The sequence below is a fragment of the Syngnathus typhle genome, linkage group LG15 (assembly GCF_033458585.1).
Source record: "Syngnathus typhle isolate RoL2023-S1 ecotype Sweden linkage group LG15, RoL_Styp_1.0, whole genome shotgun sequence".
Classification (NCBI taxonomy): Eukaryota; Metazoa; Chordata; class Actinopteri; order Syngnathiformes; family Syngnathidae; genus Syngnathus; species Syngnathus typhle.
Window position 1 is genome coordinate 6,919,069 of NC_083752.1, and position 15,492 is coordinate 6,934,560.

The 15,492-nt window shown below is 40.8% G+C and overlaps 1 protein-coding gene across 2 annotated transcripts in view; it reads right to left on the reverse strand.

Moving 5' to 3' along the window:
• LOC133168420 (neurexin-1-beta-like) overlaps window positions 1–15,492 on the reverse strand; it is a 107,039-nt gene continuing 91,547 nt past the window's right edge. For both annotated transcript variants that reach the window (XM_061299972.1, XM_061299974.1), the window contains 5 exons: window positions 10,011–10,182; window positions 8,132–8,221; window positions 6,176–6,504; window positions 4,581–4,665; window positions 1–2,834 (listed from right to left, as the gene is read on the reverse strand). In XM_061299972.1, the coding sequence (XP_061155956.1) occupies window positions 2,026–2,834; window positions 4,581–4,665; window positions 6,176–6,504; window positions 8,132–8,221; window positions 10,011–10,182 (1,485 nt within the window). In that variant the 3' untranslated portion in view covers window positions 1–2,025. The remainder of the gene's footprint in view (window positions 2,835–4,580; window positions 4,666–6,175; window positions 6,505–8,131; window positions 8,222–10,010; window positions 10,183–15,492) is intronic.

Genomic DNA, 15,492 nt, shown 5'->3' on the forward strand with positions numbered 1-15,492 from the left:
CCAACAGAGCAAATGGCTTTATATTATTCGATCCATTGAGTAACAGATTCAGCACATATAAAATGCACAATGCAATAAAACAAAAAACATCAGTTTGTTCCATCCTGGTGTTTTCTCTGCTTAATCGGAGCCTTGAATAATGCAGGAAAACAAGATGGTTTGCAGCTATCAGAGGAGACTGTGCTTTTTGTCAGAGTCAAAGGCAATCTAAAATGGAACGTGTTAGGAGGAGCGGTGACAAGTTACATCGAAATATCAGAGAAATATCAATACAATTCACACATCATCAATTATTCATCTCATGGAGTAATCTTGAAGTCACTCATAGAAAAAAAAACAATACATGTCTGCTTTACAAGGAATATCTATGTCTCCACGATATGTTTACATTTCCTGTGTGCTTTTGGATCATCCCTTAGCAGTTCCTTTTTTTTTTTCTCATGGAGGGTACATGATGGTCAGTGAGCTGGCTTTCATAGTCTCTTTCCAAGAAGCATAATGGGAAAATGTTTTGCGGCCCCAAAGTTGGGCGGCAGCGTTTTTTGGGGTCATCATTGTGAAAGCTGTGAGGGAGGTGGGAGAGGGACGAGCATCTCGGACGCCGATTCTTCTCCGTAACTTTACATCCGTAATGCCTCTTGAGTGTGCTAGCCTCTATATATACATACAAGCAATGTTTACAGATATACCTTTACTCGATGTAGACGGAACTTTTCACACAAACCCTTATTTTGAATTCAAAGCTACACCGACCACACAGAAATAAACAACTCTCGTCCGTCCTCCTTCAGGTTTGTTGAGTGATACCCTTTTTTAAACATCTTGTATTTTTCATGTTTATCATCTCTTGTCGACAGAGGCAGGGCAAACTTTGGGGGGGGGGGGGGTCGGTTTTCAAACCTTCATTATGTAACATGACTGAGGAGATGTCTTAAAGAAATAAAAGGCTATGTTCAGTTTTGTTCGCGTACCACAAAAAGTACATTGTCTACATTACGGAAAGTGGCTAGAGAAAGTGTGAACACACCCTTGTTACAATATCTTGGGAAAAAAGTGAAAAGTGCCCTTCTTGGAAACCCCCCCTGCCATTTTTTGGTAGTTGGTAGTATTGGCAAACAAGAAGAATAGTAGTAGAAGAAGAAACAGTAGAAGCACAGCAAACTGTTAGCTACATTGTGGTTAGATAGTCTTCCCTTTTTTAGTTTTATTGTGTTGAATGACATATTTTACACACAGCAAAAAAAAAAAAAAAGAAAAAAGAAAGGTCTTCTATTTGTGTCCAGAAAGCATCCTAATTGGCTATTGCTTCATCATTACAATCGCAGAGAATGTGGATTGGCTGAACTCGAGGTTAACTGCAAGGAATGGGAAATACTGAACAAGTTTGCAAATGTTGGATGAGACTATTTTCTGAGCGGTTTGAGGAGGGGATGTGGTGAATAGCAAATGGTTTGGTGTGCATCTGTGATTGAGCATAATAAGCAAGTATTGCACACAAACATCCAAAAAAGAGCCAATGACAGATCTGTCAGGGAAAAATAAGTGCTGCTCTACGCACCCTGAAATTAATAATATGTTGAGACACATTTTGATTTATTCCATTTGGGGTTGTTTTTCTTCAGCAAGAAATTGATGTTATTAAGGTTGAGGACCTTGCTATGGCAACAGGGTTGTGTTCACGCTCTATAGCCACACCTATAATGGACATTTGAGACAGGGTTTACACAGAAGAAAACACTGAGGCTCAACTCAAGGCCGGTTCCTTTAACTGCATCATATCCGTGCTTCACACAAAGCAACAGCGGATATGAAGTTGTTTGCACTTACAACATGTACATGATGGATGACAGACTTGCAGTAGCTGAGAAACTGTGAGGGAAATGTGAGCATTAACCACAGTCTGCGTTTAACAGTTGTCTTTCGTAACCTTTGAAATGTCTGACGTCCAACTGGAATTAAAAAAAAAAAAGAGCGGTGATTTGAAAGTGGAGCACCCTCACATCCTCTCAGTCCACGCCCCGCTGCTCATACGTAATATTCTTTGTCCTTGTTCTTTTTGCCCTTGGTGATTGCCTTGGCCGCTGAGGCCGTCGCTGTGCTTTTGTCTTTGACCACCGCTCCGTTGCCTTCGGTCGCAAAATTGTTGGCAAAATTGTGGCCCTGGTCTGTCTGGTAGGAGCCTTCGTCCCGGTTGCGGTACTTGTACATGGCATAGAGGAGGATTAGAATGCAGAGAGCAGCAGCAGCCACGATACCAACCACCATCCCCGTGGTGCTACTGGACTCCCTGATCACCTCCACGGCGCCCGGTTGGATCTTTTCGTCGGAGGCTGTGGGGTCGGCTGTGGGCACATGGGGAAAATTGGGGGGGTAAGTTAGTCCCGGTGTGTTTCGGGAGGATGGGGGAGCAGGGGGCAGAAGCACCTGGTCTCGGGTGTTCATTTTGCCTGCGGGGATGTGGAGCTGGTCAGGGTTGGTGGTGGGAACATAAGGGGGTAAGGGGCGGGGTTTCGGAGCTCCGCCCTCACCGGCGGCGGGAGGTGGCGGAGGAAGGACTGTCCTGTCAGTGACCAACGGGGAGTTGTTATTATTGTAAAAGTCCTCGTCATCGGATTCCGTCATCTCCCCAGAGCCGAAGGCCGAAACCTCCACGGTGTCACCACAGTCCTCCTGGTCTGGGGGGCAGGAAGGGTGAGGAGGGACTATCACAGACTCTTTGGTGGTTTCGAGGGGGGACAGGAGGGTAGGGGGAGGGGGGAGGACGGGATAACGGGTGGCGATGGATGGGGGCTCAAGGGAATCCACTGTTATAATAGGCAAGACTAATTCACCTCCTAAAAAGGAAACAGAAAAGGTAGGGGAGGATCCTAAATTAGAACAGCATTCAAATTCTAACACAACACTTGCGCCCATTACCAAAGAGGCTAGACGAACAGTAAAGAATAAATTACCATCAACTAGCACATCAGTCTTTTTTTTTTTCTCCTTAATGATTATTTTACACGAGACTATTCAACCGCATTAGACTCTACACAACTGATAGTGTGTGGGTGTGTCGCGTAGAATACTGCAAGAGGCACAAATATATAAGATGACTCCTGCAACCAAACAACACACAATAAACATTTAAATTACACTCCTTATGCACGTACGTAGGCGGCGTTACAGCAGGCAAAAATAAAAGAAAATGCAATATGCTCCATACTGTTTGGGGACATCACTGAATCCATGAACTGTATGTAAATATGTATCGCATCATACACAAAGGGCATGTCATGCCATTTTCATTTTCTTTGTATTCATCAGTGTAGTGGCCTTTCCAGCTGGGTGGTATTTGTGGCTGCATTATTATCTCCGTTGCAATCTGAATCCCGTTTATGTTAACAACAACAAGAAAAAGCGAAGGTCACGCTAATTATTGCGGGTGCTTCAATATCTTTAAACGGCGCCACTTGCGGAGCCATAAAGTCATACTCGAGTCGCTATCGTTTACTCTTAACGACTCCATAAAATTGTTCTCTGGAGAATTTAGTAGTATTCTACACAAAAAGTAATGCAGGTAATTAGAAGATATTAGACTTTTTAGGATACTGATAAAAAAAGAAAGAAAAGAAAATAGTGTATTGTTAATTTCAAAGAACAATTATGCAGATGCTGTCCACTCTTTTTTTTAAATGAATGATTTATGTCCTCTGGGTTTGAAAGATTTACAATAACATTTGTAGATTATAATCTGTCCCTATAATATTTGCATAATTTCTCACAAAAATGTCTTTGAATAGTGGCTGGGGCTGTATATATTGTATATGTATTGTATTTACCAGCTATTTATTTAAAGTAGGCATGTAGTTGTAGCATTTGCACAAATGCTTGGGAGGAGAATGACCTGCTGAAAATTTGAGTTGAAATATGTACACGTGGCTATTTCATTGGAATAAGCAAGTGCTCCACATTAGTAGTGTCTCCTCGTGTGACCTTCTAATCTTGATTGTTTTATAAATACCGGTGCAGTGCGGTGCAAAACCTTCCGCTTGTGTCCTCGCTGTCACTTATGATCGATGAGCCCGACTGAACGGTGCGGCCAAAGTCGAGAGTAAGACGAGACAAGATTCAGCCCTCCGAAGTAGTTAGCAACACTCGAGGGTACGCTTGAGGCACTTACATAAGGTAAACCATAAGCATGGCATCGATCAAGATGAAAGCTGGACAAGTCTATTCAGGCCGTCTGCTCTTGCTACACAGCAGCAAGAGCATGCTCATTTTTTTCCATTTATATTGATGATGATGATGAATTATGAAGACCTCCAGTTTTGAGTGTGTCTGGGTGGTACACAATAGAAGGAAAAGAAAAAAAAAAGATGTCATGCTGCTATAATATCATACTATTTCTAAAGCTTTTTTTTTTTGTCAGGAGCAATTTATTTGGCAGTAAGGTGTTGATTTCCAAAGTGGACAATACCTAATGTCTAATTGAGTATTGATTACAGCTCTTTGCAGTAAAAACACTCATTTGTGCCGAGCGTTTTGTACTCCCGCCGATGTAACTACACATCTTTTTTTTTTTGCCATAGAAAACCCACCTGTTCCCGGTTCACACTCTTCTAGGTCTTCATCATCACTTGGACACTCGGCCGACGCCACCAGAATATCATCAGAGTTTTGCGGCTGTGTGAGGGGGAAAAAGAAACAAGAAAAAAAAAATTTAACAAACAGATGGTCCCGCTGCTCAGTGCCCTATGAGCTTGTTTGCTGTGTGCTTTATGAAGAAGAAATGCTGCAATGTGTTTCAAAGTGCCACTTCAGTGTTTGGCGCTTGGAGCAATGCGAGTGAAAGAACAAACAGAAAAATATGCTCATATTTTGCTGCTTTTCATTCGTTGCCCCCACGGCAGACTATTCCATGTTTATGTTGAAAAGGAAATTCCCACCCGGCCGGCGCTCGATTGTGTGTAAGCTGCATCTTGCAATAACAAATTTTCTCATACTAAATCAATGCTCTTCTTTTTTTTTAAGAAGGAGGCTTAGGTCACACAATGACCTCAGTATAAACCTGAGCAGAATGCTGAATGGCTGGTCCACTTGGATGAATTGAAAATACATGAAAGGCAAACGGAAGCTTGGCGGCAAGATAAATGCAAATCAATCTGAAAGCAAGCCAGCATTGCAGCTTTGAAAAATCCTTCCACCAGTTTTCTATAACGCTTGTCCTCATTAGGGCCGCAGGTAATTTGAGGATTATCCCACCTGACTTCGGACGAGAGATAGCGTACACCCTGATCAGTCGCAGGGCAGATGATGGACCTATAATCTTGACATATGTGCATCAAAAGAAGCTTCTGTGGCTTGGAGAAGTTTGAGGCTAATTTTAAGTTTGAGCAGCACCTTTGGCCTTTAGTTCCAACAAAACACTGCAAGCACTCATGTTTTCTTGAATCCAAACAAAAGACATGTAATCCTCCGGTGAGCGCAAGACCATGAAATTTTAATTATAAGATTCAAGTCTCACAATGAAAAGGAAATTTCAATTTGTCTTTACCCACTGCATAGTTTCTTCATTGTACGCCGTTGTTTTCACAACATATCACACAATCTGCTTGATTATGATTATTTTTTGGGGGAATTTCACCGAGCACACAAGAAATGAGCCTCCGAGTACGACACATTAAAAAAGGACATTGAGATATTGTGGCATAGGGTTCAAGTACAGCTTGATACGTGACTATTTGAGAACTCGCTAGCATAGCAAATGGAGCCTGCTCTTAATAGCTAGCTCTTCAAAAAATTCTCCCTGTTAATTACCTGATGAGTTGTGGCACTCTCTGCCCACAGCAAAAGCGGAACAACAGCTCACAATTTATTTTTGTCATTTTTAGTCCTCGTGTCCACAAATGAAATAGTGAGCATGAATCGGCCACCTCCATACTCAGAAATAAAATCTCTTTGTCACGTCATTATATAAATATTGATTCCGAACCGCTCCAGACGATGTACGTGGCGCAATTTCAGGCTGTTATTGTTTTTTTGTTTTTTTTGGGGGGAGTATTGATGGTTTTTATAATTGCAATGTGACCGTGATAGTATCAAGAGATGGATTAAGGCCACACTGAAGGCCAAAGTATGAAAAGCAGTGGAGATGAGTGTGTGTACTGGATTATAAATGGTTTTATTTTCTGACCTTGGAGATGCTGTCTCTCAAGCTGGGTGAGCGTTGTCGGCGGGTGGTAGTGGTCGCCATTGTGGTGGTGGTCTCCATGATGGTGGTGGACATGTCGGACACAGCCAGCAGCGTTGCTGAGGTGGTGTCGGTGGTCAGCACGGAGAGGGCGTCGCCCACCAGACGGAGGTTGCCCTCCACCTGCACGCTGGGGTCATTCTCCGCCGCCAGTTTAAGCACCTGCAGTCCGTTGTAGTAGAGGCCGGAGATCTGACCTTGGAAGGGTCGACCCTTGTCCTGGCCGCCGATTTTAATGGCGGCTTGGCTGTTAAAGATGGTCAACTGTCTCCCTACAAGCCAGGCAGAGAGAAGGTGACAGAAGAAAAGTGAAGCAGACATGTGGCTGGCACAGGAATACACCTTGAACTATGTTAGTCATATAAAAAAAAAAGATTTAGATGTTAAACAGGGGGGATAGATACACTTTAATCATGCAGGTTGCAATAAGAATAGGCACTGCTAATATTTAGATCCCTATTTATGCATTTCGACATCATAAAATTTGATTTCTCACTGTATGCCTTTGGAAAGGGGACGGTTTTTGCTCTGGATCTTTTTTGTCTTTCACTCTTTATCAGACATGATTAGAATGGAAGTTACTGGCTTCAGTGCAGTGGGGAAGAAAAAATATCCCCCCAAAATGGAGCCTAAACTCCACTGACTAGTGAATTCCGCAGCCATTAAAAGTCAGAGTTCTGCTGCAGTCCAATTGTCTCAACTCCTGCGAGGGACAATGTCTTGGAAGAATGTCACTGACAGCAGCTATGCTGGCTGATAAGCTACATCAGCCAGAGCACGGCAGTAATGGGCCCCTTTCAGAAGAATACTTATTAGAAAAGTTGGTGGCTGCAAACTGTGATCCATTTCAGCAGCCTGTCAGGCCTCTTTTGTCTTTTGGCGTGACATGGTCACTGTACTGCACACAGGAAGCCAACAACACAGGGCAGCTGAGAACAAAAGGGGAGGGGGAGCGCTTCACTTAGGGCGATCACATCGAAAGGTTTAGCTTAACGTCGGGTTAAGGGGGGGGTGTTTAGTTCACATTTTACTGGCACGAGTCAAACTGCAGCACACTTTAAAGATTAAAAAACAAATTCTTACACACATTTACACATCTAGTTAAGACGAAGGAATGCTAGAGCCACATTGGAAAGAAAAATGAGAATAAAGTTGTAATATTACAAGAAAATAATTTTATGTTCACTAAAAAGTCATACAGTACTAATAAATTATGAGAATAAAGTCAGAGTACTTACTGAAAAATGAATTCTGGTAAAATAATGACATTCTTCCTGTTCCATTGTAACTTTACATGTATAGTGCAGAATTGCAACGTTATTCTCATAATTAGTTTTTATTTAATATACTGTTATAAAATAGTGATACTGTCACATTATTCAAAAGATAAAAAAATAAATCACCTTTTTTGTTCTGCTACAACTCCATTGATCCTCAACAAAAAATTTAAAATTCAAAATGTGTATCTGTAATGTTTATTCTCGTGATTCTACAACTTCCTCCTCATATAGTATCATTGTTTTTTTCTTCTTTTCAGTGTGGCCTTAATACTCCCTCGCAAGTTAATGGCAGTGGTTAAGGGGGACGATGGAGGGCTGGGTATGGGTTATGTGTTTTTTAGTTCATTGGTTTAAAATCAGTTTAAGGGTGCAGCCGGTCCACAAGTTGCAAGGGTGACAAGGAAAGAAACATGTAAACGTCTGGTTGACAACATTCCATCAATGTTGAGTTTGTCTTCTTCATATTTGGGAGCGCCAATTAAAATCTGGACTGTTACACATTTGGATAACTTGATCCTTGTCACAATTGTCTTGTGGTGCTGCGCCTCTCTTGAGGGGGAAAAGGTTAATCACTAGTTAGTTCAAGGATTAATTAACCAATCCATTCTGTTTTTTTTACCTTTATCGAGTAGCCACTCGTCAACTACCCGACCGAGTCTGTATGGGATTCTTTGCCTAGCAATAGCCAGTCGTTCATTATCATAGTGTCCTTCAGAGAATTTGGAGAGACAGGTTAAAGGTTAACGTCTGCAAGCTGAAAGATCACATGGTTAGAAACAGAGTTATGATGGCTAACAACCTTTAACAAGCTGGTTAAGCATCTGTCAGTTATCTTTACTTAGAGGTATTGGAATTTTGAAGAGCAACAGTTAGAGAAGTCACGTTTAGGCTGTTTAGAGCTACACTAGTTAGTATCGTTGAGCTATTTTAAGCACAGAAAAAAAGGTTTATATACTTTGAATCAAAACATGGTTAATTCAGTTAGCAGCATGAAAAGTCAGACATTTAGAAAGAAAAGTCACATTTCAACAGTCAGACGTCATATAATCAAAAACATCATTGGTGAGACTTGATTGTGGTGAATTTAGTAGGGAATTCAACAAGATGCATTTTGGAATCAAATTGGAATACTTTTCAGTAATTTGGTTTCAAAATTGGAATATTTTCATAATCAGAGATATAATTGAGTTATTGTATGAAATCCTACTAAATTCTTAGGAAAAGAAATCATGTAAATAGAGAAAAGCGATATAACGACTATCATCATGAAAAGTCAAACAGTTAATTCATTACTGTCCAATAAAAAAAACAAAACAACAACAACCATAAATACATGTTGTCTGTGTTATGAAACAAAGACAAATTACTTAGTTTTTTTTAATTAGAAATGCTTCTTATTTTTCTTATTCTTTTTTTGTTGGACAGCAACAACGTTGCACATACATGTGATTTATTCTGGGCATATCACCAAAATTGTGAGGCTCTTTTTTTTTTTTTAAATAAATATTAATTATATAAAGATGCCAAGAATCATAAACCCACGCATGAATGAATACATGCATGAATAAACATACGATCAATAATACATATACAGGCCAAAGTCAGCCAATGTCGTCAATAGTGGGCTGCTAATGAATCCATAAACAAGATTATGGTGTAACATGAAAGAGGAGTTGAAAACAACTGCGTTCAAGCTTTAACCACCTCAAATTGTTTATACTGAAAAAAAAACCAACATCCTAATTTCAATCATATCATGAAATCATTGATTGCTCAAGTGGTGATCAACAGATGCACGAGTGATGTTTGCTTTTTAGTGTGTGCTTTCACCAGCAGCTGGAGGCACAGAGGGAACTTGTTCCTCCTGCCGCACCTGCTCCCAAGAAGGTCCGTTGGGTTCCGAGCAGGTTAAAGAGCATCCAGCCGTGATTACATCAAAGCAGTTTCCCTTTTCAATCTGCATGCAAATCAGGCGTGCAAGTACACAGGCGGGCGAGTCTTAATCCCTTTTGGGTTTAAAAAGGAGTTTTCGATGAATATATTAACTGCAGGTTTGTTTCTTGCCAATGCGTGCATGTAGCTGCAGAGATGAGTCAATAACAGAACGTCGCGCCACACCTAACAATATATCCACGGAATTCTTTTGTGACGACGTGAAGATGTTTGCGGGACCTCATTAGATGGTTACGTCGCTAAGTGCACAACCACGAGCTGTTTTTAGAAACGTCTTTGAATGTATTGAGCATGTTTGCTTATCTGTTTGAGGTGGGAAAACGATTGCGGGGAATGACAGCTGCTGATGAAAGGCAGATAGGTATACTTAGCGAGACAGCTTTAAGCGAGGTGTATCGGTGTCAGATCCTGAGATTGTTTATGCAGCTATGGATATGTGGGTGGCTGTCAACTTAGGAGCTGAATTCCAACCTTCAATCATTCTGCCGATTGATCTTGAGCCAAGCATGCAATTGGACTGGCCTTCTTTTAGTTATTAGTCTTACCTGGAGGGTAGCGCTCAATGACCGGATAGTTGTCCACCTGGAGCGTGGCATTGCCACCGCTGCGTGTGAAGCGTACAACGTGGTACTTGCCGTCATTTACCATGACAGCAGGCTCGTCGATGCCGATGTCATCGGTCCCCACGTTGAAGATGACGCTGATTTTGCCTTGATCCTGCCGAGGAGAAAGTATCAATAAACAACACTGCAGTCGAGGATGTTAAAAACACTTTACAATAAAATAGCTATTATTAGCGCAGCATCATTTCTTATATTTCTTACATCAAAATGCTCATACACAGGATGTATTCAAATGAGCTGAGCCGGTGGTCTAAAGTCAATTTCCCTTCACAATTGCTTTGAGGAGCCGAAGAGCAAAAAACCACAATTGCATCCGATTGTTGCTTTGAGCGATGATGCATTACACAAAATGTAATCGAAATCGCTCTAGTGGTTTTGGCATGAGAAAAAAAAAAAGTGATATTGCATATGCCTATTTCCTCAAAAACATGTGACGTGGGAAATGCTCTCCTCTGCTTATCATTTGCGACACGGCCAATATGTTGAGCTCTTCCTTCAAGGTTCAGCTTGGTTTCCCCGTCAGCTCAGCTTGCCTGAGTTCTGTCACAATCCCGCTCTTCCTTTGCTTGACCAACTACCTCTCCCTTGTTTTCCCGCCTCTGTCTGCTACCGACAACCTTCGGCAAAGGTCAAAGCTGCTTCCCAAGATAGCCTTTGGGGGGCACTGGTAGCAAACAGTCTGTGCCTTTGTCTTGTGCACCCCCTCGACTGCTATGCAAGGTCAAACTAGTGATGACAGTGCGATAAACTGCACACTAAAACGCAAATGAGGAAAAATACATCCTCATTAGTCATACAATAGCTAAAAATAAACCCCAGCTTTCACCAATATGGTCATTCTTAGTTCAGATTGGTATTCAATTAAAAAAAAAGTAGATTATTGCAGCAGTAGCTGTAAAAAATATAAGTCTGGCACATACCACTTTACCACTGGGATGTTTACATCCACGTCTCTCATTAAAGCATGCGGGTGTACCTAATAAAGTGTCCAACGGATATATTTTGCTGCACGTGAAACAACCGAGTGGTATGCTAACGATTCATTAGAGAGGGTGGTTGACAGGCGCTGACGTGACTCTAATAAGAATGTCAGCTGTGCGCAGTTCTATGCCATGCACACCATTAATAATCATTATAATAAGGACGTTTCAGCCCGCATATGTCTTTTGTCTCTCTAGCGGGTGGAATAAGATATGCAGAGGCTGCGGGGCTTTTTTTTTTTTTCTTCCTTTTCCCAACTCCAGCTGCAGTACGGCACCTTTGACAAGACAGAGGGAGTGCAGGAAAATTGGGTGGGTGTAATGTATTGTTCAAATGAGAGTACAATATTTACTGGTAAGGTGTACATATGTTTAACACGTTGCATCCTGCTTTATATTTTGCAGTTCGCAGCTTTGCTGTCACATCCATGTCATTCCTCCCGAGCTTATTTTGTGATTTGTGCAATATTAGATCATTCCGGGAAAATTGAATGACTTGAGAATATAGAGACAAAAATATGTATGCCTTTTTTTCTTGCCTCCAAGGTGCTTGTGCTTCTGCTGGGGCGATGCTGTGATGTAAAAGCTTTGCTCGCCTTCTAATCAGATGTCAAATCCTGCCAGAATCCTTTTCGGATTGGAAAAGATTATTTACGCTGATGTGGTTGCGGTGACAAAGCAGAGTGTTATGGATATTTTAAGCTTGAACCGTCAACTCCATAAGAAGGAGTCTTAACAATGCAAGGCAGGGAGAGCTATGCAGCATAAGAGGCTGCTATTTTAAAATCCAACTATGTGACATTAATATTGTCTGGGTACATCTAGAAGAACATTAAATCAAACTAGAATTTTGCAATTTCTGGAGAAATTGCGTGTGAAGGCGAAATGTATGAATAACTTTTTCGGGGAATGCTGCCGAACGATGTTGAAACGTGTTGAATTACTTGAGAAATGTAGAATATTTGGAGAATTTGTGGTGAATTTCAAAATTGAAAGTTTGGAATATTTTGTAAGTGGGAAGTTGTGGAATAGGTAGGCAAAAGATGAACAGTTGAAAGTTGGAATGGGTTGAATCGGTTGAAAAATGTAGAAATTAGAGTAGAAAAACGAAATTTTGGAGAATTTGGTTGAATTTCGAATTTGGAATTTTTGGTAAGTGGGAAGTTGTGGAATAGGTAGGCAAAAGATGTACAGTTGAAAGTTGAAACGGGTTAAATCAGACAAAAAACGAAAAAGTTAGCGCAAATGTAGCTATTTGGGCCACTCAGTGTTGAAATAAGGTCACTTCCGGTTTGATTCGGGTCACTTCCGGTCTAGTTTGGGTCACTTCCGGTTTATTTGGGTCACTTCCGGTTTAAAACAGGTCACTTCCGGTTTAGCTGAGGTCACTTCCGGTTTATTTGGGGTCATTTCCGGTCTAAATAGGTCACTTCCGGTTCATTTGGGGTCACTTCCGGTTTGATTTGGGGTCACTTCCGGTGTACCAGAGGTCACTTCCGGTCTATTTGGGGTCACTTCCGGTTTATTTGGGTCACTTCCGGTTTAATTTGGGTCACTTCCGGTTCGTCTGAGGTCACTTCCGGTTTATTAGGGGTCATTTCCGGTCTAAAAAGGTCACTTCCGGTACATTTGGGGTCACTTCCGGTTTGATTTGGGGTCACTTCCGGTTTACCTGAGGTCACTTCCGGTCTATTTGGGGTCACTTTCGGTTTGATTTGGGGCACTTCCGGTTCATTTTGGGTTCATTGGGGGCACTTGAGGGTCAATCCAAGATGGCCGCCACACTGGGATTGGGGGTCAAGGGTTGAATGTTTAAGCGTAGTGGAAGTGGGGGTGAATGGGAGTGAATGTGGGAAGCATAAGGTGAATGCATTTGGAATGGGTTGAATCGGTCGAAAAATGTAGAAATGAGAAGGGAAAAGGGAATTGAGTGTAAATTTCAAAATAAAAGATGTGAAGTTTTTGGTAAGTGGGAAGTTGTGGAATAGGTAGAAAAATGATGAACAGTTGAAAATTGGAATGGGTTGAATCGGTTGAAAAATGTAGAAATGAGAAGGGAAAAGGGAATTGGGTGTGAATTTCAAAATAAAAGATGTGAAGTTTTTGGTAAGTGGGAAGTTGTGGAATAGGTAGAAAAATGATGAACAGTTGAAAGTTGGAATGGGTTGAATCGGTTGAAAAATGTAGAAATGAGAAGGGAAAAAGGAATTGGGTGTGAATTTCAAAATAAAAGATGTGAAGTTTTTTGGGAAGTTGTGGAATAGGTAGAAAAATGATGAACAGTTGAAAGTTGGAATGGGTTGAATCGGTTGAAAAATGTAGAAATTAGAGTACAAAAACGGAATTTGAGAGAATTTTGGTTGAATTTCAAAATAAAAGATGAAGTTTTTGGTAAGTGGGAAGTTGTGGAATAGGTAGAAAAATGATGAACAGTTTAAAGTTGGAATGGGTTGAATCGGTTGAAAAATGTAGAAATGAGAAGGGAAAAGGAAATTGGGTGTGAATTTCAAAATAAAAGATGTGAAGTTTTTGGTAAGTGGGAAGTTGTGGAATAGGTAGAAAAATGATGAACAGTTGAAAGTTGGAATGGGTTGAATCGGTTGAAAAATGTAGAAATGAGAAGGGAAAAGGAATTGGGTGTGAATTTCAAAATAAAAGATGTGAAGCTTTTGGTAAGTGGGAAGTTGTGGAATCGGTAGAAAAATGATGAACAGTTGAAAGTTGGAATGGGTTGAATCGGTTGAAAAATGTAGAAATTAGAGTAGAAAAACGAAATTTTAGAGAATTTTGGTTGAATTTCAAAATAAAAGATGTGAAGTTTTTGGTAAGTGGGACGTTGTGGAATAGGTAGGCAAAAGATGAACAGTTGAAAGTTGGAACGAGTTGAATCGGTTGAAAAATGTAGAAGTTAGAGGTGAAAAACGAAATTTTGTGAAAATTTGTCGGAATTTTTAACGTGAAAACGAGAAATTTTCGAATTTGGGAATTTTGGGAATGTCGAGAATCCTTCCGAATGTGATTAGAATGTGCTGAATGATGTGAATTTCAAATTGGAACGACGTAAATGTGAAATGTCGAACGTGCCATTAAGAATGAATGGGGAAAAATTTGTCGGAATTTGGGGAATTTTGCGGAAACGGAAAATTTTCGGAACGAGAAAAATGGAAGCGCTCATCGCGTGAATATTTGGAATACGTGAAAAGTGGAATGGAGTGAATCGGATGAATTATGCGGAAGATGAAACTGGACAAAAAAGTGTGGAGAATAAAAGAGAATAATAATAATAATAATAACTAGAATTTTGCAATTTCTGGAGAAATTGCGTGTGAAGGCGAAATGTATGAATAACTTTTTAGGGGAATGCTGCCGAACGATGTTGAAACGTGTTGAATTACTTGAGAAATGTAGAATATTTGGAGAATTTGTGGTGAATTTCAAAATTGAAAGTTTGGAATATTTTGTAAGTGGGAAGTTGTGGAATAGGTAGGCAAAAGATGAACAGTTGAAAGTTGGAATGGGTTGAATCGGTAGAAAAATGTAGAAGTTAGAGTAGAAAAACGAAATTTTGGAGAATTTGGTTGAATTTTAAATTTGGAATTGTTGGTAAGTGGGAAGTTGTGGAATAGGTAGGCAAAAGATGAACAGTTGAAAGTTGGAACGGGTTGAATCAGTTAAAAAATGTAGAAGTTAGAGCAAATGTTGAATCCCCATAGAGAATGAATGGGAAAATAAAAAAAAGCAATTGCGCCAAAATCTGTCTAAATTTGGAACAAAACAAAAAAAACGGCCTCAGGAGGTTCACTTTTGGGGTAAAAATGTTGAAACGGGTTAAATCGGACAAAAAACGAAAAAGTTAGCGCAAATGTTGCTATTTGGGGCACTTAGTGTTGAAATAAGGTCACTTCCGGTTTGATTCGGGTAATTTCCGGTCTTATTTGGGTCACTTCCGGTTTATTTGGCTCACTTCCGGTTTAATATAGGTCACTTCCGGTTTAGCGGAGGTCACTTCCGGTTTATTTGGGGTCATTTCCGGCTAAAAAAGGTCACTTCTGGTTTATTTGGGGTCACTTCCGGTTTACCTGAGGTCACTTCCGGTTTATTTGGGTCACTTCCGGTTCGTCTGAGGTCACTTCCGGTTTATCAGGGGTCATTTCCGGTCTAAAAAGGTCACTTCCGGTACATTTGGGGTCACTTCCGGTTTGATTTGGGTCACTTCCGGTTTAATTTGGGTCACTTCCGGTTCGTCTGAGGTCACTTCCGGTTTATCAGGGGTCATTTCCGGTCTTAAAAGGTCACTTCCGGTACATTTGGGGTCACTTCCGGTTTGATTTGGGGTCACTTCCGGTTTAGCTGAGGTCACTTCCGGTTTATTTGGGGTCATTTCCGGTCTAAAAAGGTCACTTAAGGTTCATTTGGGGTCACTT